The sequence below is a fragment of the Eubalaena glacialis genome, chromosome 6 (assembly GCF_028564815.1).
Source record: "Eubalaena glacialis isolate mEubGla1 chromosome 6, mEubGla1.1.hap2.+ XY, whole genome shotgun sequence".
NCBI classification, from domain to species: domain Eukaryota; kingdom Metazoa; phylum Chordata; class Mammalia; order Artiodactyla; family Balaenidae; genus Eubalaena; species Eubalaena glacialis.
This window is the reverse complement of record NC_083721.1, coordinates 70,989,527-71,014,287: the sequence shown is the minus strand read 5'-3', so window position 1 is coordinate 71,014,287 and position 24,761 is coordinate 70,989,527. Positions and strand designations below refer to the sequence as shown.

The 24,761-nt window shown below is 41.0% G+C and overlaps 1 protein-coding gene across 10 annotated transcripts in view; it reads right to left on the bottom strand.

The window, feature by feature from the left end:
- KALRN (kalirin RhoGEF kinase) overlaps positions 1-24,761 on the bottom strand; it is a 653,671-nt gene that overhangs the window by 375,175 nt on the left and 253,735 nt on the right. For all 10 annotated transcript variants that reach the window (XM_061194271.1, XM_061194272.1, XM_061194273.1 and 7 more), the window contains one exon: positions 809-1,000. In XM_061194271.1, coding sequence (XP_061050254.1) covers positions 809-1,000 — 192 coding nt within the window. The remainder of the gene's footprint in view (positions 1-808; positions 1,001-24,761) is intronic.

Here is a 24,761-nt window from a genome sequence, read left to right as displayed (position 1 = left end):
AACATAGATAGAAATAATCTCAAGAACATAGAAAATAATAAAATCTAGTAAAATAATTGAAAATGATGAGTTTTGAGTATTTATTACCTTTGCTTTTAATTTGATATATTTAATTTAAATTTATACAGTTTAAAGTAATGGCTATGTTTAACAACCAGCTCATAAAATTCCTGAAAATTTAACCATTGGCTCTCCCTAAGCTGCTTAGAGTCAGCTCCTACATGCCACTGGATCTTAGGCAGGTTACTTAATCTCTCTGAGCTTCCCTGCTCCTCTCTGTAAAATGGGTTAGTAATGTCACTGGCCAATGCCAGTAAGTAAATGGCAACAAGTAACTATTATTTCTGTCCACTGTATTATTATTACATTATTATTATCCACAGCAAATGCTTCATGTAAAATTAGTTTCCCCCTGTTCTCAGCACTCAATGATCAGTTTAGTTTCACCTCTTTGGTCTATGCTTATACAATGCAAACTAAGCAGTCAACACACACACACACACACACACACACACACACACGTCCAACAATAAACTACTAAGCAGAATAGTTAGCTCTGGGTTTCTTCCTGTTTGAATGTTAAGCCAAGCCTCCAAGAGTTACCAATGTCTCTTTGGGTACACAGGGGCCATGACAGTGGTAGAACATGGGTTACTGTCAAAACTACTCAGCACGGTCTTTGGTGTTTCAAAAAGAGGAGGGGCTCTCTACACCTCAGTGTATGTCCTCCCAGCCTGCCCTGCCCTGCCCCTGCCCCTGCCCCTCCGCTTCCCACCACCAGCGGCCACAGCAGCTCCCTTGGCCTTACCTGCTCAGCCTTCTGATGGAACACAGCAGACATGGCGAGGATGGTGCTGCGCTCATCCAGAGCGGCCGCAAAGCTCTTCCACTCCTGGTCTAGCTGCGTGGAGATCTGCTTGATTTGCTGTGAGGCGTAGTGGCCAGCCTCTGAGAGGCGGGAAGCCACGGACATGATGCGGTTGATGTTGACATAGGCGTTCTGGGAAGCAAGGGAGAGCGGGTGCTTAGTGGGGCAGGCTGAAAAGGCACCCACAGAGCACCCTGGGGTGGCAGAATACGTGGGGAAGGAGGCTACCCAAAACAAAAAGTTTGAGAGAGGCTAGTATCGGCCACATTAACATATCCATTTTGAGCCCAAAGGAGGTCTTTGTTTATATTATGAAATTTCAGCAGATGGCAAGTACAGTAACTGAGCCCTTTCATTTTGAGGACCAACATAGTTTTTGTGCCAACTATTAATGCCCATGAATTCAGTCACTTTACATGGACTACCTTAATAATCCTCACAATCATCTTATGAGGTCACGCCATGGGGACAGCATGGTACTTCCAAGAGTTTCTCTCCGGAAGCAACGGCTCAGACCAGGGCAAAAGCCGGAGGAGGCAAAGGCACCTCTCTCAACTCAGGAGAGAGGTGTACCCAGGGCATTACTGCCAACTACAACAGGGCAGCAGTGCTCATCAAAGAGGGCAAAGGACACACGTCACAGGATGACCACACATCTTCCTACCACCAAGTGAAGACTTTGCTGCCCCCTGTTCCTACCCCCACCAAGAGAGCAGGTGAATAAATAAATAAAGAGAGCATATGAAGCCACAATATCCATGCTAAAAATAAGATCTGTGGAGCCCTTTCTTATCCCTACGTGACTTAGGAACATCTCCCCACTTGACCCCAAAAAGGCATCTGTAGGGCTCTCCTGGCCCTGCTGACTCCTCTCACCCTGTGTTTTGTTTACATTCATTCCCATCTTTGATTGCCAATTAAAAATTCATGACCATGTGTGTCATTCCTTACTAGGTCAGCAGAAAACTCTACAGGAAGAAAGAAGACAAAAAAACCAAAACAAAACGCACAAACAAAGACAGTAGTGAGCATGATTATTTTTAACTGCTACCTCCTATTAATTGTCTGAGGTGTCAAAACAATCAAGTAATATTGTGGCACCTACAGGGAGTTTTTCTGACTCACACAATGTCTGTCTGAAGGAGGACTAGGGTGGCAGGTTGCTTGCACACCTTTGTTCTTTGTTATGAATCTTCTGATATGATAATAAATATTCTTCAGCAACGGCATTTTCTCTTGGCTCTATTAGCTCAGCGGTAGTTCATTAATAATGGGTAAGTTTAATGAAGGTTCTTTATTTCCCTTTCCCTCTTCCCTCATGGTCCGCATTCATGTTCGCTGTCCTGACCTCAAGCACTCCATCCCAAACCTGAGCCAGGTTGATACGGTCTCTCTTCATTTAAAAGGTCTCTGTGGAAGTTTAAGAGGTTAAGTGAAGCACTTGAACACAAATCCATCCTGATGTCTAATGATCCCCATGTGCAACCTCTTTCTTTAGTCTGGCCTGAGACCTTTCTGACTAGTACGTTTCCTTAATAGAACTAGAATATTACTAACTCTTATTATTTGAAATAACTATCCTTCAAAGACTTAGGAATCATTATCAGTCCTGTTTTCTGAGTTAGGACACAGATTCTTCTTAAAATTAAACTCTATTTATAGAACTGACAGAAAAAGCAACTCTGAATTAGAAATAGAAGGAAAGAAACGGGGCGAAAAAAGACATATACTAATTTTAATAGTTCTGTCTTTTAAGGGACTAACATTAGGATTTCCACCAAATTTCCTGCTTGGGTTCCACCCAAAGCAGACCTTGAAACAAGGATTTGGGGCAGACTGTTTATTTGGGTGTGATCCCAGAAAACACAGTGAGGGAGTAGGCAAGTCAAAGAGGGAAGGGAGGCAAATAAAGAAAGGATGTGTCCATTAGTGGGTTACTGTTGTGAGCATTTGGGGGTCATCTCTCCTGAAACCTTTGAGAGACTGTGTAGAACACACTTCTGAGCGTCCCAGTGGGAGATGAGGGATCTGGGGTATTTACGCACAAGTCCCATCACTCATGGTTGAAGGTCTCTCCTGGAGTTACTCCCTGGCATTTCCAGCCTGACCTACACACAGGCCAAGCATACTCCCCAGGTCAGAGAGTGACCATGGGCAGAGAAACACAGGAAGCTGTCGCTGTGCATGGGAACCGTCTGCAGATGACCCTCGGGGAGGACTGAGGGGATATGAGTGGGACATTGGCAGCATCTAATAAAGCTGCCCTTCCAAACTGGATATGAATCCTGGAAACCCTCCCCACGCCACACACATTTCTCCAACTCTATCTAGTGTGGTTGTATTTTCCTGTCCTGGGAAAGACCTTCATATCCTTTGGCCAGAAGGGAAGCAAGAACAGCAATAAGAGCAGGGCATGGCCTGTCCCCCGGGTCTCTCGTGTGCATCTTATGGATGCCTGGACCTTTGTCATCACTGCCTGTTTATATTCTCTCCCCACAGGGAAGTTGGGGAGGTGTGTTTCTGCTCACTTTTAGGAAGAACTTTCTAGCTATTAGAGATGTCGAACTGTGGCTGCCTCTGGAGGCTGTTAACACCTTGTCACTCCTTCAAATATTTATGGAGAGTGGGCCAGGCTCTGTGTTGGGGGCTGTGGGAGATCAAAGACAAAGAGGAAAGAGACAGGATTCCTGCCCTCAGGGGCTCACAGCTGAGACTTAAAAAAAGTCCTCAAACAACTGTAATTTAAGCAAAATGAAGTAAGTGTTACGACAGAGGTAGAGGCAACTCGAAGTGGGGATGCAGGGGGAAGGGATATGAACGACTGGCAAGGATGTTGAGAAGGGGCTTCCTGCACAGAAGGGGGTGGTGAGGTTGGCAGTCCTCCAAGGCCCCCTTCAACCCTTAAGCCTGTGATCATAAATGAAAGCTAAAAACAAACAAACAAAAAAAGATCACAGCTTACATTTCACATTCTAGAGACTAGCACAGTAAATGCCTTTTTGTTTCCTTATCAGTGGGCAGAGAGATGTCTTACTAAAGCTAACAAATGATTACACTTCACACAAGAAGTAGAGGCAGTATTCCTCACAAAAGAGGGTTAAGTATAATGTTGACTCATGAATTTGCTCATCGTTCTTCTCTACAGCCCCTTTGAAGAACAGCAAAACACTGCAGGCAAGTCACATGGCTCAAGTTCATCATCACCTTCTTTATCTCCCTCCAGCTTAGAACCTGAGACAAATAGGCAGAGAGATTCTAAACTGGAGTCACAAACCAAATGACAAGAGAAGAATGGCGGAGAAGGTCTCACATGACTTAAAAGGACAGAGCAAGGTTAAGAGTCCAAATAAACAGGGTACTTAATCGTTAGGCACAAAGGACATGTCATGGCCTTGGGTCAATCCCTTTGTGTAGTTTTTCTGTGTCTCTGTTTATGCCTCTGTTAAAGAGCACCTGGGACTCCTGTTTGTCCTGGGGACATGGCCAGTGGGAATGGATATTTTGACTCTTCATGGTCTTTCCATTTTCTACCAGCTGCCTCCTCTACGCCCTCCCACCTGCCGGGCTCTGCCGTTCTTCCCTGCCAGCCTTCAATGCCCTTCCAGCTGCAGAGCTGTCCATCAGTCAAGGGCATCAACGTTGCTGGGTCAGGAGTCAGACGTGAGTTCTGGTCCAGCCCTGGCACTCGTTTAAGATGTCACTTGCCTCCTCTGTGCCTCAGCTTCCTCACCTGTAAGATGAACTAAAGATCTCAGACATTCCATTTCTGAGTAAGCAGTGTCCAGTGTCGGTGCCATATAACCAGGCCTCCAGGTGTACCCTGTTCATGGAGGGCACCCAGATTGAACGTAGAGAGAACTTAGGCGGTCACAGTCTTCTTCTGTCTCATCTCCAGTGCCTGGGGGAATACTGACTAAATCTAGACCTCATTCTATGGAGGAGGCGGGGCATATACTGAAGCAACAAGGGAAACAAAGCTGTCAAGTGTCCACGTGCAATGGGATGGTTTTAAACAGAAGAGGAATGTGATCTGGCTTATGCTTTCAAAAAACTGCTCTGTTCACTAAAGGGCTGGCAAGGGGACACCTACGTGGGGTGAGACCAAGAAGAGCAGTGCGGCCCACCCCAGAGGGACATGTAGTCCAGCCTTGGCTGTCCACATGCCTCAGCCCCTCAGCCCAGCTCTGCTTTCTGCCCTGTCGTGCCAGGGCCACAGCTCGAGCTGGGTGACCAAGGGCCAGCTGCTCCCCTCCCCCTCTTCTCTGCAGCCCCTTCCCCTGAGCCGAGCTGCCTAGACTAACCAGCTTCCCTGGCCAGAAATTAACAACATGGCTAATAATTCTAGCTTAGTGAGTATCTTCTTAAACTCTTACCTCAAAACTGCTTTACGAATTTAAACCCCCCCCCCACCATATCAGTGCTGCTATTATTATTATCATTATTCAAGGTATTGCACTGTCCAAGGTTTAAACATGATCTACCCTGCAGAATGCAATGCACCTGCAGCCTGGTCTGCTGCATCCTCCACCCCACCCTATCTCCCCTCAAAGGCTCTCCTCCGATCATTTTGGTCACAAATAGGAAAAATAACTAAATTCCAACAGAATCTTCCTAACTCAAAACCCTCTATATTTACACCCTGCCCCCACTTTTGTTGCCTACAAAATTCTCTGTTTTCTCATTTCACTCCTGCAGCCATTAAGTGGAGATCACAGGATGGATGGCTAGACCCTTCTCCTGAGGTCTTACCTCCTGCTGTGATTAACTGAAATCGATGGAACAAAGTCATTCTGCTGAAAGAACTACTTGGCAGGATCTTTTTTTTTTAAACCTGGCTGAAGCTTGATTAAAGTTTTCAGCCCTGCCAAAGGCTCTCACTTTGAACCTGGCTCCTGGCTGCCCTGACTGGCTAAAAAAATATGCAAAGTTGCTTGCAAGATAATGATAACTCTCCACTTAAAAACCCAGCTAAATTTTCTCTTTAAATGTAGTCTCTTACGTGGTATACTCTGAAACAGATACTGGCTCTTCTAGAAATAATCATTTGATGCAAGCTATCATTTTGGTAACCCTAGGGTCTGTGTCAGGGGCTGATTGTAAGAGCAGATCATTTCTGAGTACATGTATTATTTGAATCCCATTCACTTCACTCCTAAAATAAGGAGTGAATTTTACACTCCTGTGGTTGTAGGTCCCCACCCTGAATCATAAACTCCCTCCTGTGGGTAACATGAGATAACATAAAGCATCCAGTCAGTTGCCTGGCATATAACTGATAACTCAAAGAATGTCATATCTTTTCCCACATCCAATTCCAGCACATTGGTGTTAACTCTCCAAGTTAATTGCAAACCAAATCAAAATATTAGTAAAAAGTAAAACAAAAGAAAAATCTATCAACTATTCCAACTAGAGACAAATATTCCAATAAGAGTCCAGAGTCCCACTGTATTTCACAGAAAGCTTGCCACAAAGTCCCCTACTCTTCCTGGAACACTCCCTTGCACAGAAGCCTGCCACATGGGCCCAGCCCCACAGCAGGCAAAGCTGTCTTAGCTGCCTGTCAGGCCACTGCCCTGCAAACTACAGCCCCTGTGTTGGCAGATGCCCTACCCCTAGGGTTCAAGAGTCTAGGGCCCTGAACTGTCCACAGGTCTGTCTTTGACCCAGAAAGATTGGAGAGTTCAGAATCAGCCAGTGACTAGGTCTGTGATCCATGCCCTTTCAACCTTAAGTCAAAAAAATAGAGGCCTTTGTCTCTTGGGATAGCCTTCTTAAGGTATCTCCACTACCTTGACATGTGTGCACCACACCCAGAGCACCCAGAAGTGGGAGTGTCCCATGTCCACACAAGGGGACAGATCCATCTCCTTACCACTGGCCGTACTGCACAAGGTGGCCGAAGCCTCCTCCCCAGGCCAGGCGTGGCGGCCCGTCCCTTTGTTGTCCAGGGGGCACGTTTCTCCTCCTCACCTCCAGCACAGCAGAGGGGATTCACTGAAGAGCTGTCTCATCTCTGCAAGGAATGAGTCCTGGGCACAGGGTTCTCAATTCCATTCTGCTCAACGGGGCTGCAGCTCTTAAATTATCCTCATGAAAACGGAAGTTGTGATCTGTCAGATCATCACAGAAGGTGAGGTGAACTACCACAGAGGGGCCACTTTCCTGAAAGGGGCTCAGTCCTCTAGACAAGCCCTGGAGACCTTGTCTCTCCAAATCCAAAACTCCAGGGAGGGAGGCCAGGCAAACAACCGGCCAAGGGCCAGGGTACTCAGCAAAATCATTTGGATCAAATGCAAACCGAATGTTAAATCAAAATGTGAACTATAAAATACATAAACAGTATAGCCTCAGCTGAGAAAAATATTATGCAAACCAGGGAAGCACACCCAAAGGTTACTGAATGCTATTTTGTACTAAATATGCATAGTGGCAGCAGGGTTGAGGGGAGACTTTTCTTTAGGGTCTTTTTCTCATCTTAATTCTCTTGTGTATAGAGAAGCTTTTTTAGAAAATAATTTTGAGATTTTATATGTATATACAAATATATATACACACACACAGTAATTGGGGGAAAATGTTCTTAAAACTATACAGAGGAAATATACATTATTTAATCCCCCAGCCCTTTTCCTCCCCAGTCAAAACACCACATCTCTATGAGTGATGGAGCTAAGGGAGAATTTATGTTCAACCTTCTACTTTTATCAAACTCATTCTCTTTACTGACACACAAAGGTTGTTTCTAGTTTTTGCTTTTGGGGTTTTTTTCCCCTCGACAAATAACGCTAGAGGTTGCAGTGTATTTTTAATTTTATTGGGTTGGCCAAAAAGTTCGTTCGGTTAATGAATACATTGCTCAATAAAGTTCTTGGTGAAAATGAAAAACGTCTTTATTTTTACTTAAAACAGAACGAACTTTTTGGCCAACCGAATAATAGATTTGGTATTTAAAATATTTTTTAGTTTTAAAAATTATTTTAATGTATCTTTAATTTTTTTTTTAAATTTATTATTTTTTAATTTATTTGTTTATTTTTGGCTGCATTGGGTCTTTGTTGCTGCACACGGGCTTTCTCTAGTTGTGGCAAGCGGGGGCTACTCTTCGTTGCAGTGCACGGGCTTCTCATTGCGGTGGCTTCTCTTGTTGTGGAGCAGGGGCTCTAGGCGTGCGGGCTTCAGTAGTTGTGGCTTGCAGGCTTCAGTAGTTGTGGCTCGCAGGCTCTAGAGCACAGGCTCAGCAGTTGTGGTGCACGGGCTTAGCTGCTCCGCAGCGTGTGGGATCCTTCCGGACCAGGGCTCAAACCCGTGTCCCCTGCATTGGCAGGCAGATTCCCAACCACTGCGCCACCAGGGAAGCCCCTGTATCTTTAATTTTAATAGATTTGGTCAGGTTGCAATCCATGAAAGCTGTAACTACTCAAATGTCCCTGTATCTTTTTACTTTGGTAAAGCATTTTTTTTTACAAGTAAAGTACAATTTATGTACAAGTGAAATAGGCAAGTTTTAGTGAGCAAATTACGCTTTAAGAAGGAAGAGAATACAAACACGCTTCATTTAAAGTTTTTAGAAGCCAAGTTCATATAATAATCTCATTTTACAGTTAGAAAAAAAATAATAAAACCCAGACATTTCTTGCTTGAATCCACCTAGTAGGTGATTAAAAGATCTGTTTGATCAATTAAGTGGTGTATTCAAAGTCACAAAAAGAGAGGCAAACTGGGACTAGACTCAGGTCTCCTGATTCTTAGTCTGCATGACCCTTCTGCTTATACTACCTTTTTCTCATTCCCTGCGGATAATATTAATTTAAGTTTTTGTTTTGTAACACTCAAAGAGAGCCATGAGGAGAATTATTTGGAGATTTTCCCATACAGCTTTCAGAGGCTTCATGAGTAACATTCAGAATCAGTAAGAAATAGATTGTGCCAAAGCAATGGAAAAAGCTGAACCTCACCTCCTTTTTCCAGATTAATAGTACCGTATGATCGCTTACATCTTTGCTAGTACGAAACCCACTTTGGGTCCTGAAGCTGTTAAAGTATTCAGCTTATGATTAATTAGTTGAACATTACCATGTAAACCTGCTGATCCCACCTCGAAACATATGGACACCGGGATAGGAACATCTGGAATGAGAACTGTCCACACTTGAAACTCTACTACAATAGCTATGAGATGCGGTGAGCTCTAAATGAAACCTTTAACTTCTTAAACCACAGGGTGCCCTCTAGGGAACCAAACAGGGCAGCTGATGGATGACTATCTGGTCAGGGCTGGCCAAACAGTAGGTCAAACCATGTGGAAGCCATCTGTCACTGTCGGGCAGAGAGAGGAAAGAAGCTGGAACAGCCCTGGTGCTCAGCAAAGATAACACTGGCTTGTGAAACCCTCTGTCTCTCCCGCCTGGCTTGCTGTAGCAGTGTTTCCTCCAGCAATTGCCTTACAAACCATTAAGCAGCCATGAAAACAAACGCCTGGCCATATGTCCGAGGGCCAAGGAAACCCAGGAGCAGATTTAAGTAAAAGAGAAAACCTTCTGTCTCTCCTCTCTCAGCTCTGAGTGAAACTTCCTTAAAAGGGTGAGTGTCTTTGTATGAGGCATTATTGCACGATTGAAATGGTAGGGAGGGATGGGTACAGCTGGAATTAGATTCAGGGAGGCCAGCAGGGAAAGAGGCTGGAAACAATGTAGCTCTTCTGAGTTAGGATGTAGTAATTTCAGGCTGCCTTTAAGGTTGGAATGAGAGGCTATAAAACTTCACAGAAACACATTCACCAGTATTTTATTTCCCAGGCCTTTCTTCTGCATTTCTCTTAGCTATTCAGAGCTTGGTCCTGGCATCAGCTCAACCTGGGAACTGGTTAGAAATGCAGAATCTCAGGCCCCTTCCCGATCTTCTGGATCAGAATCTGCATTTTAACAAGATTGTCCCAAGTGATACGTATGCACATTAAAGTTTGAGACGCTCTACGGATGGGAACTACGAGGAGCTGCCCCGAACAAGAACTATTTCTTCTACCACTCCTGACCCTGACAATGATAAGAGCTGAACATTTGGCAAGCATAACATCATGCCAAATGTTGTGCTTAAAATGCATGATCACATTTCATCCTTACAACATCCCTGGCAAAGGTACCAACACTATCCTCCATTTATGGACGAGGTAGTGAGGCTCTGAGAAACTGAAATAACTTGCCTGTGATCTCACAACTAGGAAGGAAATACAGAGGCACGGTTAGCACCAAGTGCCCATGTTCTTTCCCACTGCACTGTTTTACTTTGCCATAAATGTGAAAGCAGTTGAGCCAACCAAAGATGTCCCTCAAGGGAGATGATGAAGAGAAATTGCTCCCAAAGATTCAAAAACTCATATCCCAGAAAAATAGGGCTCCTGGAGAGAGAATTCAATAAAAATGTCTACTTCTCTGAAGCCTCCCCACTGGGGTCCTTGACTTGCCCTTGGAATTCCCAGAATAGCTCAGCTCCAGAATGGGCAGGAGCCTGGCAGGTGGACTTTTCTTGTCCTCTTCCTTCTTGGAAGAATAATCTCTACCTGTAAATCCAAGGCCAGTCACCTTGAGGAACAGGTTGCTGTCTCCACAGAACCACAGTAAAGCTCAGGATTAAGGCAATTCTTTGCCCCTTTACTCAATATCGTGATTTATTGTCAGAGTCTTAAATCTGCTATCCTATTTGTTTATTCAACCATTCATCCAATAATTCAAGGCACTGTGCAAGCAGGGAACAAGCAGGCAAAACTCCTATGCTCATGGAGCTTACATTTTAGAAGAGTCAGACAATAAGGTAATATCTACTATATATTTCTTATTTCAGTGCTATACGAAATATAGCTGGGAAAAGGATAGAGCATGGTGGGGCTGGGAAGTGCTACTTAAGATAGAGAAGTCAGGGCAGGCTGACCCCTGAAACTGAGGGTGACACTGGAGCTTAGCCCTGAATGAAGTGAGAGAATGAACAGCCAGGAAGAGGCTCCAGGTAAGGAAACAGCAGGGGCAAAGACCACGAGGCAGAAATGACCTTGGAGCATTCAAGAAACAGCAAGAAGCCCAGGGTGACTGGAGAAGATGAGTAGGTGGTAGAGGATGAGATTGGAGGGGTAATGGGGGTCCAGACCACATAGAGCCTCATAAGCCATGGTAAGGGACTTCAGCTTTTATCCTGAAAGGATTAAAGCATTTTGAGCACAGGAGTGGCATACTTTTGGCAGGATCGCTAGGGCTGTTATGTTAAGAATGGACTGTAAGGAAACAAAGGTGGAAGCAGGGAGACCAGATAGGAGCTACTACAGTAGTCCAGGCAGGTAATGGCTGTGGAAGTGGAAACAAGTGGCCAGATTCTGGATATACTTTGAGGGCAGAACCAAGTGGACTTGCTGATGGAAATCCTTTAGTTCTTCCTCATTTCTGGGCCTCTGGTTGGGTCGCGAACTCTGACCTCTGTTTCGTTTTCTTATTTTGGCACTGCTCCCTTCTCATCTGCCTATCTAGTCCTGACCTCTCAGTTCTTGAATCTTCTGATTCGTAAACGTCTTGCCTGTCCCTGATCAGTCTCTGTCCCTTGTCTGGTACTCCTGGTCGGCTATCAGCCTTGCTTCAGAAAGGCATGTGCAATGTTGCTGCTGCTTATTATTATCAATACTTCATATTTGTGTCGTGCTTTACAGTTTAAGCCCTTTCGTGTACATTATCTCATCTGACGTGCTAGGTTTCACAGACCATTTCATGCCTTTCATTCGGCTCCAGGAGACCTCAGAGAAGAGGCATGAGTCAGCTTTGGCTGAATTTCAGACAAATTAACTCCTTGGCAGCTACAGACCTGGCAGAGAGCAGGCACTGGCTGCATGTGTGTCAAAGTGTGTGGGTAAATTGAGCTACAAGGCTCAGGGGGTAAACACCCAGAGGGCACAGCAAATATCCTGAGGGCAAGGGACATGCTGACAGAGGGCCCCCCAGAGTAGTGGACTAAAGCTAGAAAAAAGGTACCAAGGGTGTTGGGCAGAGAACCAGGAGTGAGGTGGAAGAGGAGGGAAACCTGTGCCCTGGACGGGGTGAATGATCAGGAGAGAAGGCTGAACCAGGCCAGTGCCAGCCACGAATCAGAAATCTGTATGGTCAGCCAAGCCCTGCAGGTCAGCTCAGAGAAGCCTTTCAGAAGGGACCTAGGCCACGTGACTGGGCAGCAAGGTGAGGGGAGCCAGCACTGTGCAGCAGGGTGATACTGAGTGGTACAGAGTGATGCTTTGCCTCTGCCAAGGAGCTTCCCTCTGTTTCTGGTTTGAATAGGGGCCAATCCCCAAAACATGGCTGATTAGAGTCTGGTGGGTAAAGGAAAATGGGGCACCTGGAGAGGCTGGAGTAGGGAGCAAGGAACAGAGACTAAAGACAGATACTCTTTCTCCCTGGATACTCCTGACCTTGAAGGGAAGTCCTCCAATTCCACAGGTTAATTATCCAATACCTTTAGAGTTTGACCCTAGGGCTAATGTCAGTTGGCTTATTTTCTCCACCTGATTCAGTGATTCTCAGTCTGGTTCTCCACCTTGTACAGGTTTCCTGGGAGACATCCCAGCACAGTTAAATCAGAGTCCAGGGCAGTGGGGCCCAGATGTGGTGTTTTTTCAAAGCTCCCGAGGTGACTCCAGTGGGCCATCAGGATGAAGGGCTCCTGCCTTAGACATGTGCACCAGCTTCACTGAGCTTAGTTCAAAGCATACTCCTTTCTCCTTAGGACAATTCTAATGCTGACAATGGTGCCAAGAGCAAGGATCATAAATGGACCCTGAGCAGATCAGAAAATAAATCTAATCCTCCCACTGAGTTAGAAGAAAATGGAAATTCCACCCACAAGGCTGTTTGCGGAGACACAAACACTGCATCCTGTTCAACTCGATTAGTAAGAATAGGTCTGGTTGGTGATACATGAAGCATTTTACAAGCGCAGGTTTCCTTAGAAGGCCTGCCTTTGGGAATCTCAGTGCTAACAGAAAACACTGGATCACGTTCATTCTTGTCAGGGAAGGACACATTTTAATGGCTTTACTTCCATCTTTAGCATTAGAACCTCAGAAACAAAGATGCTTGAGGTCAGGTGGAACTTAAAAGACCATCCAGTGGTTCCTGGACTTTACTGTGCATCACCTGGGGACCCTGTAAGCATCCTGGTTCCCAGGCCCACCCCTGATGGAAACTATTGCTCTCATTCACCTTCTTTTCATGGCTGTTCAGCTTCTGCTCAAGTCATGTCCTGTAGGGTTCCCTCAAAAGTAAAGGCCATGCCTTGCCAGTTCTGCATCCTCGCTGCCAAACTCTGCTCCAGGTTGGTAACAGATGCTGTAGCATGCTTAATATCCTATTCATTCAACGAGCATTTATTAGACACCTACTAGGTGCCAGGCATTGTTACAGGCCCTGGAGATATGGGTGTGAATGAAACAAAGCTCTGTCCTTAAGAGCTTATATCCTAGTGGGCAAAATTCTCCTCACATTAGGCATATGAATTTAGGATGGCTAAACTGCAAGCTCCTTGAAGGTAGCTTTGTGTCTTGTGAATCTTGCTGTTCTTAGTGTCCAGCAAAGGGCAAAGAGAACACAACATCAAAAGTTTGTTGAATACACCAATGAGTGAGTACCGAGTGGTGCACCCAGAGCCTCCTATCTCAGCTTTGCCAACACCACCATGGTTGGTGCCCATGCTCTGTCATGGTCATTACCTTCAACCATTAAGAAGATTATATCTTAAAGGTAGCGGGAACCCATTTACAAAACATTCACTCTCCAGTTGTCTTTTTCTCCTCTTCCTCCTTCTCCTCCTCCTCCCTCTCCTTCTTCTTAACAGTTGTATTGAGATATAATTCACATACCATACAATTCACCCATTTAAACTCAGTGTATATAACTCAGTGGGTTTTAGTATAATAGTATTTGGTATACAGATATGTGCAACCAACATCACAGTCAATTTTACAACATTTTTATCGTCAAAAGAAACCCTGTACCCTTTCCTTTCACTACTGTTCCTCTATCCTCCATCCATCCCAAGCCTACTACTTTCTGTTTCTATAGGTTTGCCTATTCTAGACTGTTCATATAAATGGACTCATATAAATATGTGGTCTTTGGTGACTGGATTCTTTCACTTAGTAAGATGTTTTCAAAGTTCATCCATGTTAGAGCATGTATCAGCACTTCATTCCTTTTTATGCCAAATAATATTCTATTATATGTATATACCACATTTTGTTTATCCATTCATCAGTCGATGGACAATTGGGTTTTTTCCACCTTCTGGCTATTATTAATGTTTCCTTAAACATTTGTGTATAATGTATGGACTTCTGTATGGACATATGTTGTCATTTCTCTTGAGTATATACATAGCAGTTGAATCTCCGGGTCATAGGGTAGCTCAATGTTTAACTGAGGAATTGCCAGACTGTATTCCAAATGGCCACACCATGTTACACTCCCTCAAGCATTGTATGAGGATTCTGATTTCTCAAGGTCCTCACCAACATTTGTTATTATCTGACTTTTTGATTATAGCTATCCTAAAGGATGTGAAAAGGTATCTCATCATGGTTTTGATTTGCATTTCCCTCATGACTAACAGCTTTTCACGCACTTGCAAGCATCTTTTCATACACTTATTGACCATTTGTTTATCTTCTTGGGAGAAATGACTATTCAGATTCTTTGTCCATTTTTCCATTGGGTTACTTGTCTTTTTGTTACTGAGTTGGAAGAGTTCTTTATTCTCTTATCCTGTATTATAGATTCTAGATACAAGTCCCTTATCAGATAAATGAATTGCAAATATTTTCTCCCATTCTGTGGGCTGCCTTTTCACTTTCTTGATTGCAACTTTTGAATCACAAAAGTTCTTCATTTTGATGAAGTCTAATTTATCTATTTTTTATTTAGTACGAGGTAAGGATCCAACTTCATTTTTTGCACATGTCTATCCAGTTGTCCCAGCACCATTTGTTGAAAAGACTATTCTTTCCACATTGAATGGTCATGGAACACTTGTCAAAAATCAGTTGACCACAGACATATGACTTTATTTATGGACTCTCAATTCTACTCCATTGATCTTTATGTCTATACTTATGCCAGTACCATACTGTCTTGATTACTGTGGTTTTGTGGTAAATTTTGAGATCAGGAAATATGAGTCCTCCAACTTTGTTCTTTTTAAAGATTATTTTGGCTACTCTGGGTCCCTTGCAATTCCATACAAATTTTAGAATCCACTAGTTAGCTTCTACAAAGAAGCCAGCTAGGATTCTGATAGAGATGTGCTGAATCTGTATATTAATTTGGGGAGCATGGCCATCTTAACAATATTTAAGTCTTTCACTCCATGAGTATGAGATGTTTTTCCCTTTATTTAGATCTTAAATTTCTTTCAACGTTTTATAGTTTTCAGAGTACAAGTTTTGCACTTTTGTTAAATTTTTCCCAAGTATTTTATGCTTTTTGATGCTACTATAAATGGAATAGTTTTCTTAATTTCACTTCCAGATTGTTCACTGTGTGTAGAAATATCCTGAAATCTGAACTCATTTATTAATTCTAATAATTTACTAGTTCTAATAATTTTATAGTAAATGCCTTAGGATTTTCCATATACAAAGTCATGACATCTGAGAATAGAGATAGTTTTACTTCTTCCTTTCTAATCTAGATGTCTTTTCTTTTTCCTGAATAACTGTCCTGGCTAGAACTTCCAGTGTTAATTAGAAGTGGCAGACATATCCTGTTCCTGATCCTAGGGAGAGGGTATCCAGTCTTTCACCATGAAGCATGATGTTAGCTGTGGGTTTTTCATAGGTGCCCTTTATCAGGCTGAGGAAGTTCTCTTCTAGTCCCAGTTTGTTGAGTGTTTTTATTATGAAAGGGTATTGAATTCTGTCAAATAGTTTTTCTGGGTCTATTGAGATAATCATGTGATTTTTGTTTTTTATTTTACTGATGTTAAACCAACCTCACAATCCTGGGGTAATTCCCAATTCATCAGAGTATATAATTCTTTCTGTATGTTGCTAGATTTGGTTTGTTGTTAGCATTTTGTTGGACATTTTTACATCCATATTCATAAGCAATATTGGTCAGTAGCTTTCTTTTCTTTTGTAATGTTTTTGTTTGGTTTTGGTATCAAAGTAATACTAGCCTCATAGAAAGAGTTGGGAGTATTTCCTCCTTTTCTATTTTTTTTTTTGAAAAGCTTCTGAAGAATTAGTATTAACTCTTTAAATGTTTGATAGAATTCAGTGGTAAAGCCCTCTGGGCCTGGGTTTTTGTCCATTTCATCTAAGTTATCTAATTTATTGGTGTACAATTGTTTGTAGTATTCCTTTATAATCCTTTTTGTTTCTGTAAGGTTGGTAGTAATATCCCCTCTTTCATTTCTGATGCCAGTAATTTTTTTTCTTGGTTATTCTAGCTAAAGGTTTGTCAATTTTGTTGATCTTTTCAAAGAACCAGCTTTTGGTTTCACTGATTTTTTTCTACTGTTTTTTTCTTCTCTATTTCATTAATTTTCACTCTAATCTTTATTACTTCCTTCCTTCTGTTTGTTTTAGGCTTAGTTTGCTCTTCTTTTTCTAGTGCCTTAAGGTGGAGGTTTAGGATATTAATTTAGATTTTTTTTCTTTTTTTTACTATAGGTGTTTACAGCCATAAATTTCTCTCCAAGCATGGCTTTAGCTGCAGCCTATAAGTTTTGATATTCTGTGTCTTCATTTTCATTCATTTTAAAGTATTTTCTAATTCCCCTTTTTATTACTTCTTTGATCCATTGTATATTTAAGAGAGTGTTATTTAATTTCCACATATTTGTGAATTCCCCAAATTTCTTTCTGTTGCTGATTTCTAATTTCATTCCATTGTGGTCAGAGAACGTATTTTATATTATTTTTATCCCTTTTATTTATTAAGATTTCTTTTATTGCCAATATATGGTCTATTCTGGGCAATGTTTCATGTGCCCTTGAGAAGAACGTACAGTCTGCTGTTGTTGGGTGGAGTGTTCTATAGGTCGATTTGGTTTATAGTCTATTTCTTCATTCAAGTCTTCTACTTTCTTATTGATCTTCTGCTTAGCTGTTCTAACTATTATTAAAAGTGAGGTATGAAAGTCTGTATTATTTTTGAATTGTATTTCTCTCATCATTTTTGTCAGTTTTTGCTTCATTTATTTTGGTGTTACATTGTTAGGTTCATATGCTTATAATTTTTATATCTTCCTGATGGAGTAACTCTTCCATCATTACAAAATGTTCCCCATTTTCTCCAGTAACATTTTTGTTTTGTTTTGTTTTGTTTTGAAGTCTATTTAAAAGTCTGTTATTAGTGTAGTCACTCCAGGTTTTCTTATGATTGCTGTTTTCATAATACATCTGTTTCCATCCTTTTACTTTCAATCTATCATAATCTTGAATCTAAAGTGTTTCTCCTATAGACAATATATTGTTGGATCTTTTTTTTTTTCAAATCCATTTGACAATTTCTACCTTTGATTAGATTGTTTAACCTTTTCACATTTAATGTCATTATTGATATAGTTGGATTTATGCCAGCCATTTTACTTTTTCTATATGTCACATGTCTGTCTTTACACCTCTGTTCTTTCTACAGTGCTTTCTTTTGTATTAAGTGAATATTTTATAATGTAGTATTTTAATATCTTTGCTAACTTTTTTCTCTATTTTTTTTTTGTTATTTTCTTAGCTGTTGTTCTAGGGTTTAACATGAATATCTTAACTTATGAGAATCAGCTTCAGAGGCATACTAACTTAATTCCACTGAGATATTAAAATGTCACTCCTGTATAGCTTTATTCCCTTTCCCCTGTTTTCTTTTTTTTTTGAATTTTATTTTACTCATTTTTTTAAACAGCAGGTTCTTATTAGTTATCCATTTTATACATATTAGTGCATATATGACAATCCCAATCTCCCAATTCATCACACCACCCCCACCCCCGCTTTCCTCCCTTGGTGTCCATATGTTTGTTCTCTTCATCTATGTCTCTATTTCTGCCTTGCAAACCGGTTCATCTGTAACATTTTTCTAGGTTCCACATATATGCGTTAATATACGATATTTGTTTTTCTCTTTCTGAATTACTTCACTCTGTATGACAGTCTCTAGATCCATCCACGTCTCTACAAATGACTCAATTTTGTTGCTTTTTATGGCTAATATTCCATTGTATATATGTACCACATCTTCTTTATCCATTCGTCTGTCGATGGGCATTTAGGTTGTTTCCATGTCCTGGCTATTGTAAATAGTGCTGCAATGAACATTGGGGTGCATGTGTCTTTTTGAATTACGGTTTTCTCTGGGTAGATGCCCAGTAGTGGGATTGCTGGGTCATATGGTAATTCTTTTTTAGTTTTTTAAGGAACCTCCATACTGTTCTCCATAGTGGCTGTATCAATTTACATTCCCACCAACAATGCAAGAGGGTTCCCTTTTCTCCACACCCTCTCCAGCATTTGTTGTTTGTAGATTTTCTGATGATGCCCATTCTAACTGGTGTGAGGTGATACCTCATTGTAGTTTTGATTTGCATTTCTCTAATAATTAGTGATGTTAAGCAGCTTTTCATGTGCTTCGTGGCCGTCTGTATGTCTTCTTTGGAGAAATGTCTATTTAGGTCTTCTGCCCATTTTTGGATTGGGTTGTTTGTTTCTTTAATATTGAGCTGCATGAGCTGTTTATATATTTTGGAGATTAAACCTTTGTCCATTGATTCGTTTGCAAATATTTTCTCCCATTCTGAGGGTTGTCTTTTCATCTTGTTTATGGTTTCCTTTGCTGTGCAAAAGCTTTGAAGTTTCATTAGGTCCCATTTGTTTATTTTTGTTTTTATTTCCATTACTCTAGGAGGTGGATCAAAAAAGATCTTGCTGTGATTTATGTCAAAGAGTGTTCTTCCTATGTTTTCCTCTGAGAGTTTTATAGTGTCCGGTCTTACATTTAGGTCTCTAATCCATTTTGAGTTTATTTTTGTGTATGGTGTTAGGAAGTGTTCTAATTTCATTCTTTTACATGTAGCTGTCCGGTTTTCCCAGCACCACTTATTGAAGAGACTGTCTTTTCTCCATTGTGTATCTTTGCCTCCTTTGTCATAGATTAGCTGACCATAGGTGCGTGGGTTTATCTCTGGGCTTTCTATCTTGTTCCATTGATCTATGTTTCTGTTTTTGTGCCAGTACCATATTGTCTTGATTACTGTAGCTTTGTAGTATAGTCTGAAGTCAGGGAGTCTGATTCCTCCAGCTCCGTTTTTTTCCTTCAAGACTGCTTTGGCTATTTGGGGTCTTTTGTGTCTCCATACAAATTTTAAGATGATTTGTTCTAGTTCCATAAAAAATGCCATTGGTAATTTGATAGGGATTGCATTGAATCTGTAGATTGCTTTGGGTAGTATAGTCATTTTCACAATATTGATTCTTCCAATCCAAGAACATGGTATATCTCTCCATCTGTTGGTATCATCTTTAATTTCTTTCATCAGTGTCTTATAGTTTTCTGCATACAGGTCTTTTGTCTCCCTAGGTAGGTTTATTCCTGGGTATTTTATTCTTTTTGTTGCAGTGGTAAATGGGAGTGTTTCCATAATTTCTCTTTCAGATTTTTCATCATTACTGTATAGGAATGCAAGAGATTTCTGTGCATTAATTTTGTATCCTGCAACTTTACCAAATTCATTGATTAGCTCTAGTAGTTTTCTGGTGGCATCTTTAGGATTTTCTATGTATAGTATCATGTCATCTGCAAACAGTGACAGTTTGACTTCTTCTTTTCCAATTTGGATTCCTTTTATTTCTTTTTCTTCTCTGATTGCTGTGGCTAGGACTTTCAAAACTATGTTGAATAATAGTGGTGAGAGTGGACATCCTTGTCTCGTTCCTGATCTTAGAGGAAATGCTTTCAGTTTTTCACCATTGAGAATGATGTTTGCTGTGGGTGTGTCATATATGGCCTTTATTATGTTGAGGTAGGTTCCCTCTATGCCCACTTTCTGGAGAGTTTTTCTCATAAATGGGTGTTGAATTTTGTCAAAAGCTTTTTCTGAATCTATTGAGATGATCATATGGTTTTTCTTCTTCAATTTGTTAATATGGTGTATCACATTGATTGATTTGCGTATACTGAAGAATCCTTGCATCCCTGGGATAAATCCCACTTGATCATGGTGTATAATCCTTTTAATGTGTTGTTGGATTCTGTTTGCTAGTATTTTGTTGAGGATTTTTGCATCTATATTCATCAGTGATATTGGTCTGTAATTTTCTTTTTTTGTAGTATCTTTGTCTGGTTTTGGTAACAGGGTGATGGTGGCCTCATAGAATGAGTTTGGGAGTGTTCCTTCCTCTGCAATTTTTTGGGAAGAGTTTGAGAAGGATGGGTGTTAGCTCTTCTCTAAATGTTTGATAGAATTCACCTGTGAAGCCATCTGGTCCTGGACTTTTGTTTGTTAGAAGATTTTTAATCACAGTTTCAATTTCATTACTTGTGATTGGTCTGTTCATATTTTCTATTTCTTCCTGGTTCAGTCTTGGAAGGCTATACCTTTCTAAGAATTTGTCCATTTCTTCCAGGTTGTCCATTTTATTGGCATAGAGTTGCTTGTAGTAGTCTCTTAGGACGCTTTGTATTTCTGCGGTGCCCGTTGTAACTTCTCCTTTTTCATTTCTAATTTTATTGATTTGAGTCCTCTCCCGCTTTTTCTTGATGAGTCTGGCTAATGGTTGATCAATTTTGTTTATCTTCTCAAAGAACCAGTTTTTAGTTTTATTGATCTTGGCTATTGTTTTCTTTGTTTCTATTTCATTTATTTCTGCTCTGATCTTTATGATTTCTTTCCTTCTGCTAACTTTGGGTTTTGTTTGTTCTTCTTTCTCTAGTTCCTTTAGGTGTAAGGTTAAATTGTTTACTTGAGATTTTTCTTGGTTCTTGAGGTAGGCTTGTATAGCTATAAAATTCCCTCTTAGAACTGCTTTTGCTGAATCCCATAGGTTTTGGATCGTCGTGTTTTCATTGTCATTTGTCTCTAGGTATTTTTTGATTTCCTCTTTGATTTCTTCAGTGATCGATTGGTTATTTAGTAACGTATTGTTTAGCCTCCATGTGTTTGTGTTTTTTACGTTTTTTCCCCTGTAATTCATTTCTAATCTCATAGCGTTGTGGTCAGAAAAGAGGCTTGATATGATTTCAGTTTTCTTAAATTTACTGAGGCTTGATTTGTGACCCAAGATGTGATCTATCCTGGAGAATGTTCCGTGTGCACTTGAGAAGAAAGTGTAATCTGCTGTTTTTGGATGGAATGTCCTATAAATATCAATTAAATCTATCTGGTCTACTGTATCATTTAAAGCTTCTGTTTCCTTATTTATTTTAATTTTGGATGATCTGTCCATTGGTGTAAGTGAGGTGTTAAAGTCCCCCACTATTATTGTGTTACTGTCGATTTCCTCTTTTATAGCTGTTAGCAGTTGCCTTATGTATTGAGGTGCTCCTATGTTGGGTGCGTATATATTTATAATTGTTATATCTTCTTCTTGGATTGATCTCTTGATCATTATGTAGTGTCCTTCCTTGTCTCTTGTAACATTCTTTATTTTAAAGTCTATTTGATCTGATATGAGTATAGCTACTCCAGCTTTCTTTTGATTTCCATTTGCATGGAATATCTTTTTCCATCCCCTCACTTTCAGTCTGTATGTGTCTCTAGGTCTGAAGTGGGTCTCTTGTAGACAGCATATATATGGGTCTTGTTTTTGTATCCATTCAGCAAGCCTGTGTCTTTTGGTTGGAGCATTTAATCCATTCACGTTTAAGGTAATTATCGATATGTATGTTCCTGTGACCATTCTCTTAATTGTTTTGGGTTTGTTTTTGTAGGTCCTCTTCTTCTCTTGTGTTTCCCACTTAGAGAAGTTCCTTTAGCATTTGCTGTAGAGCTGGTTTTGTGGTGCTGAATTCTCTTAGCTTTTGCTTGTCTGTAAAGCTTTTGATTTCTCCATCGAATCTGAATGAGATCCTTGCCAGGTAGAGTAATCTTGGTTGTTGGTTCTTCCCTTTCATCACTTTAAGTATATCATGCCACTCCCTTCTACCTTGTAGAGTTTATGCTGAGAAATCAGCTGTTAACCTTATGGGAGTTCCCTTGTATGTTATTTGTCGTTTTTCCCTTGCTGCTTTCAATAATTTTTCTTTGTCTTTAATTTTTGCCAATTTGATTACTATGTGTCTCGGCGTGTTTCTCCTTGGGTTTATCCTGTATGGGACTCTCTGCACTTCCTGGACTTGGGTGGCTATTTCCTTTCGCATGTTAGGGAATTTTTCGACTATAATCTCTTCAAATATTTTCTCTGGTCCTTTCTCTCTCTCTTCTCCTTCTGGGACCCCTATAATGCAAATGTTGTTGTGTTTAATGTTGTCCCAGAGGTCTCTTAGGCTGTCCTCATTTCTTTTCATTCTTTTTTCTTTATTCTGTTCTGCAGCAGTGAATTCCACCATTCTGTCTTCCAGCTCACTTATCCATTCTTCTGCCTCAGTTATTCTGCTATTGATTCCTTCTGGTGTATTTTTCATTTCAGTTATTGTATTGTTCATCTGTTTGTTTGTTCCTTAATTCTTCTAGGTCTTTGTTAAACATTTCTTGCATCTTCTCGATCTTTGCCTCCATTATTTTTCCAAGGTCCTGGATCATCTTCACTATCATTATTCTGAATTCTTTTTCTGGAAGGTTGCCTATCTCCACTTCATTTAGTTGTTTTTCTGGGGTTTTCTCTTGTTCCTTCATCTGGTACATAGCCCTCTGCCTTTTCATCTTGTCTATCTTTCTGTGAATGTGGGGTTTTTTTCCACAGGCTGCAGGGTTGTAGTTCTTCTTGCTTCTGCTGTCTGCCCTCTGGTGGATGAGGCTATCTAAGAGGTTTGTGCAAGTTTCCTGATGGGAGGGACTGGTGGTGGGTGGAGCTGGCTGTTGCTCTGGTGGACAGAGCTCAGTAAAACTTTAATCCTCTTGTCTGCTGATGGGTGGGGCTGGGTTCCCTCCCTGTTGGTTGTTTGGCCTGAGGCGACCCAACACTGGAGCCTACTGGGGCTCTTTGGTGGGGCTAATGGTGGACTCTGGGAGGGCTCATGCCAAGGAGTACTTCCCAGAACTTCTGCTGCCAGTGTCCTTGTCCTCACAGTGAAACATAGCCACTCCCTGCCTCTGCAGGAGACCCTTCAACACTAGCAGGTAGGTCTGGTTCGGTCTCCAACAGGGTCACTGCTCCTTCCCCTGGGTCCTGATGCTCACACTACTTTGTGTGTGCCCTCCAAGAGTGGAGTCTCTGTTTCCCCCAGTCCTGTCAAAGTCCTGCAATCAAATCCCACTAGCCTTCAAAGTCTGATTCTCTAGGAATTCCTCCTCCCGTTGCTGGACCCCCAGGTTGGGAAGTCTGACGTGGGACTCAGAACCTTCACTCCAGTGGGTGGACTTCTGTGGTAACATTGTTCTCCAGTTTGTGAGTCACCTACCCAGCAGTTATGGGATTTGATTTTATTGTGATTGCACCCCTCCTACCGTCTCACTGTGGCGTCTCCTTTGTCTTTGGATGTGGGGTATCTTTTTTGGTGAGTTCCAGTGTCTTCCTGTTGATGACTGTTCAGCAGTTAGTTGTGATTCCAGTGCTCTTGCAAGAGGGAGTGAGCCCTTTCCCCTCTTTTTGTGATGTTATTATACATATTACATTTATAAATGGTATAAACCCAGCATTAGATTGTATCACTTTTTATAATTTTATGTGTTTTGAAGAAGCTGAGAGAAGAAAGCAGAGTAAATATAAGTTTATAGCTCTTGTTATATTCACTTCCTTATTTATCATTTCTGGATGTTTTCTTCTGTCCCTGTGCATTCAAGTTACCATCTGGAGTAACTTCCTTAGCCCTATACAGCTTTACTCTTACCTCCTTTGTGCTGTCACTGGAAAATATGTTACATTTCTATATGTTATAAGCTCAGTAGTACAATGTATACATATTATTTTATACAATGGATTTTTAAATCAGTGACAAGAAGAAAGAAGAAGAAATTTGCAGCTATGCTGTCTTTTATAGTTATGTAATTACCTTTCCCAGTGCTCTCTGTCTTTTTCGTACAGATTCAAAAGAGCGAGTCTGGGGTCACTCGCTTTCATCATAAAGAACTTCCTTTATTGTTTCTCATAAGGTGTGTCTGCTAGCAACAAATTTCCTCAGTATTTGATTATGTGGAAATATCTTTATTTCACTTTCATTTTTGAAAGATAGCTTTGCTGAATATGGGATTCTTGGTTGACAGTTTTTTTCCGTTAAGCACTTTGAATATGTTATTCTACTTCCTTCTGGGCTCCATTGTTTCTGATGAGAAATCAGTTATTATTCTTATTGGGATTCCCCTGTGACAACTCCTTTCTCTCTTGCTGCTTTCAGGATTTTCTCCCTGTCTTTAGGTTTCAGTATTTTCACTATGATGAATCTGTTTGTGGATCTCTTTCCTTTATCCTACTTGGAATTCCTAGAGCTTCCTGGCTATGTAGATTGTTTTTCAATATTTGGGAATATTTCAGCTATAATTTTTTAAAAATGTTCCTTTCTCTCTTCTCTCATTCTAGTACTCCCATTATGCATATGATGGTACATTTGATGATGTCTTGCATTTTTCTGAGGCTCTGTTCATATTTCCTCATTCTTTTTTCTTTCTGTTCTTCAGATTGCATAATTTCTATTGCTCTATCTTCAAGGTTCTTCTTCCAATTCACTTATTGTTGACTTCCTCTAGTGAATTTTTCATTTCAGTGATTGTATTTTCCAACTCC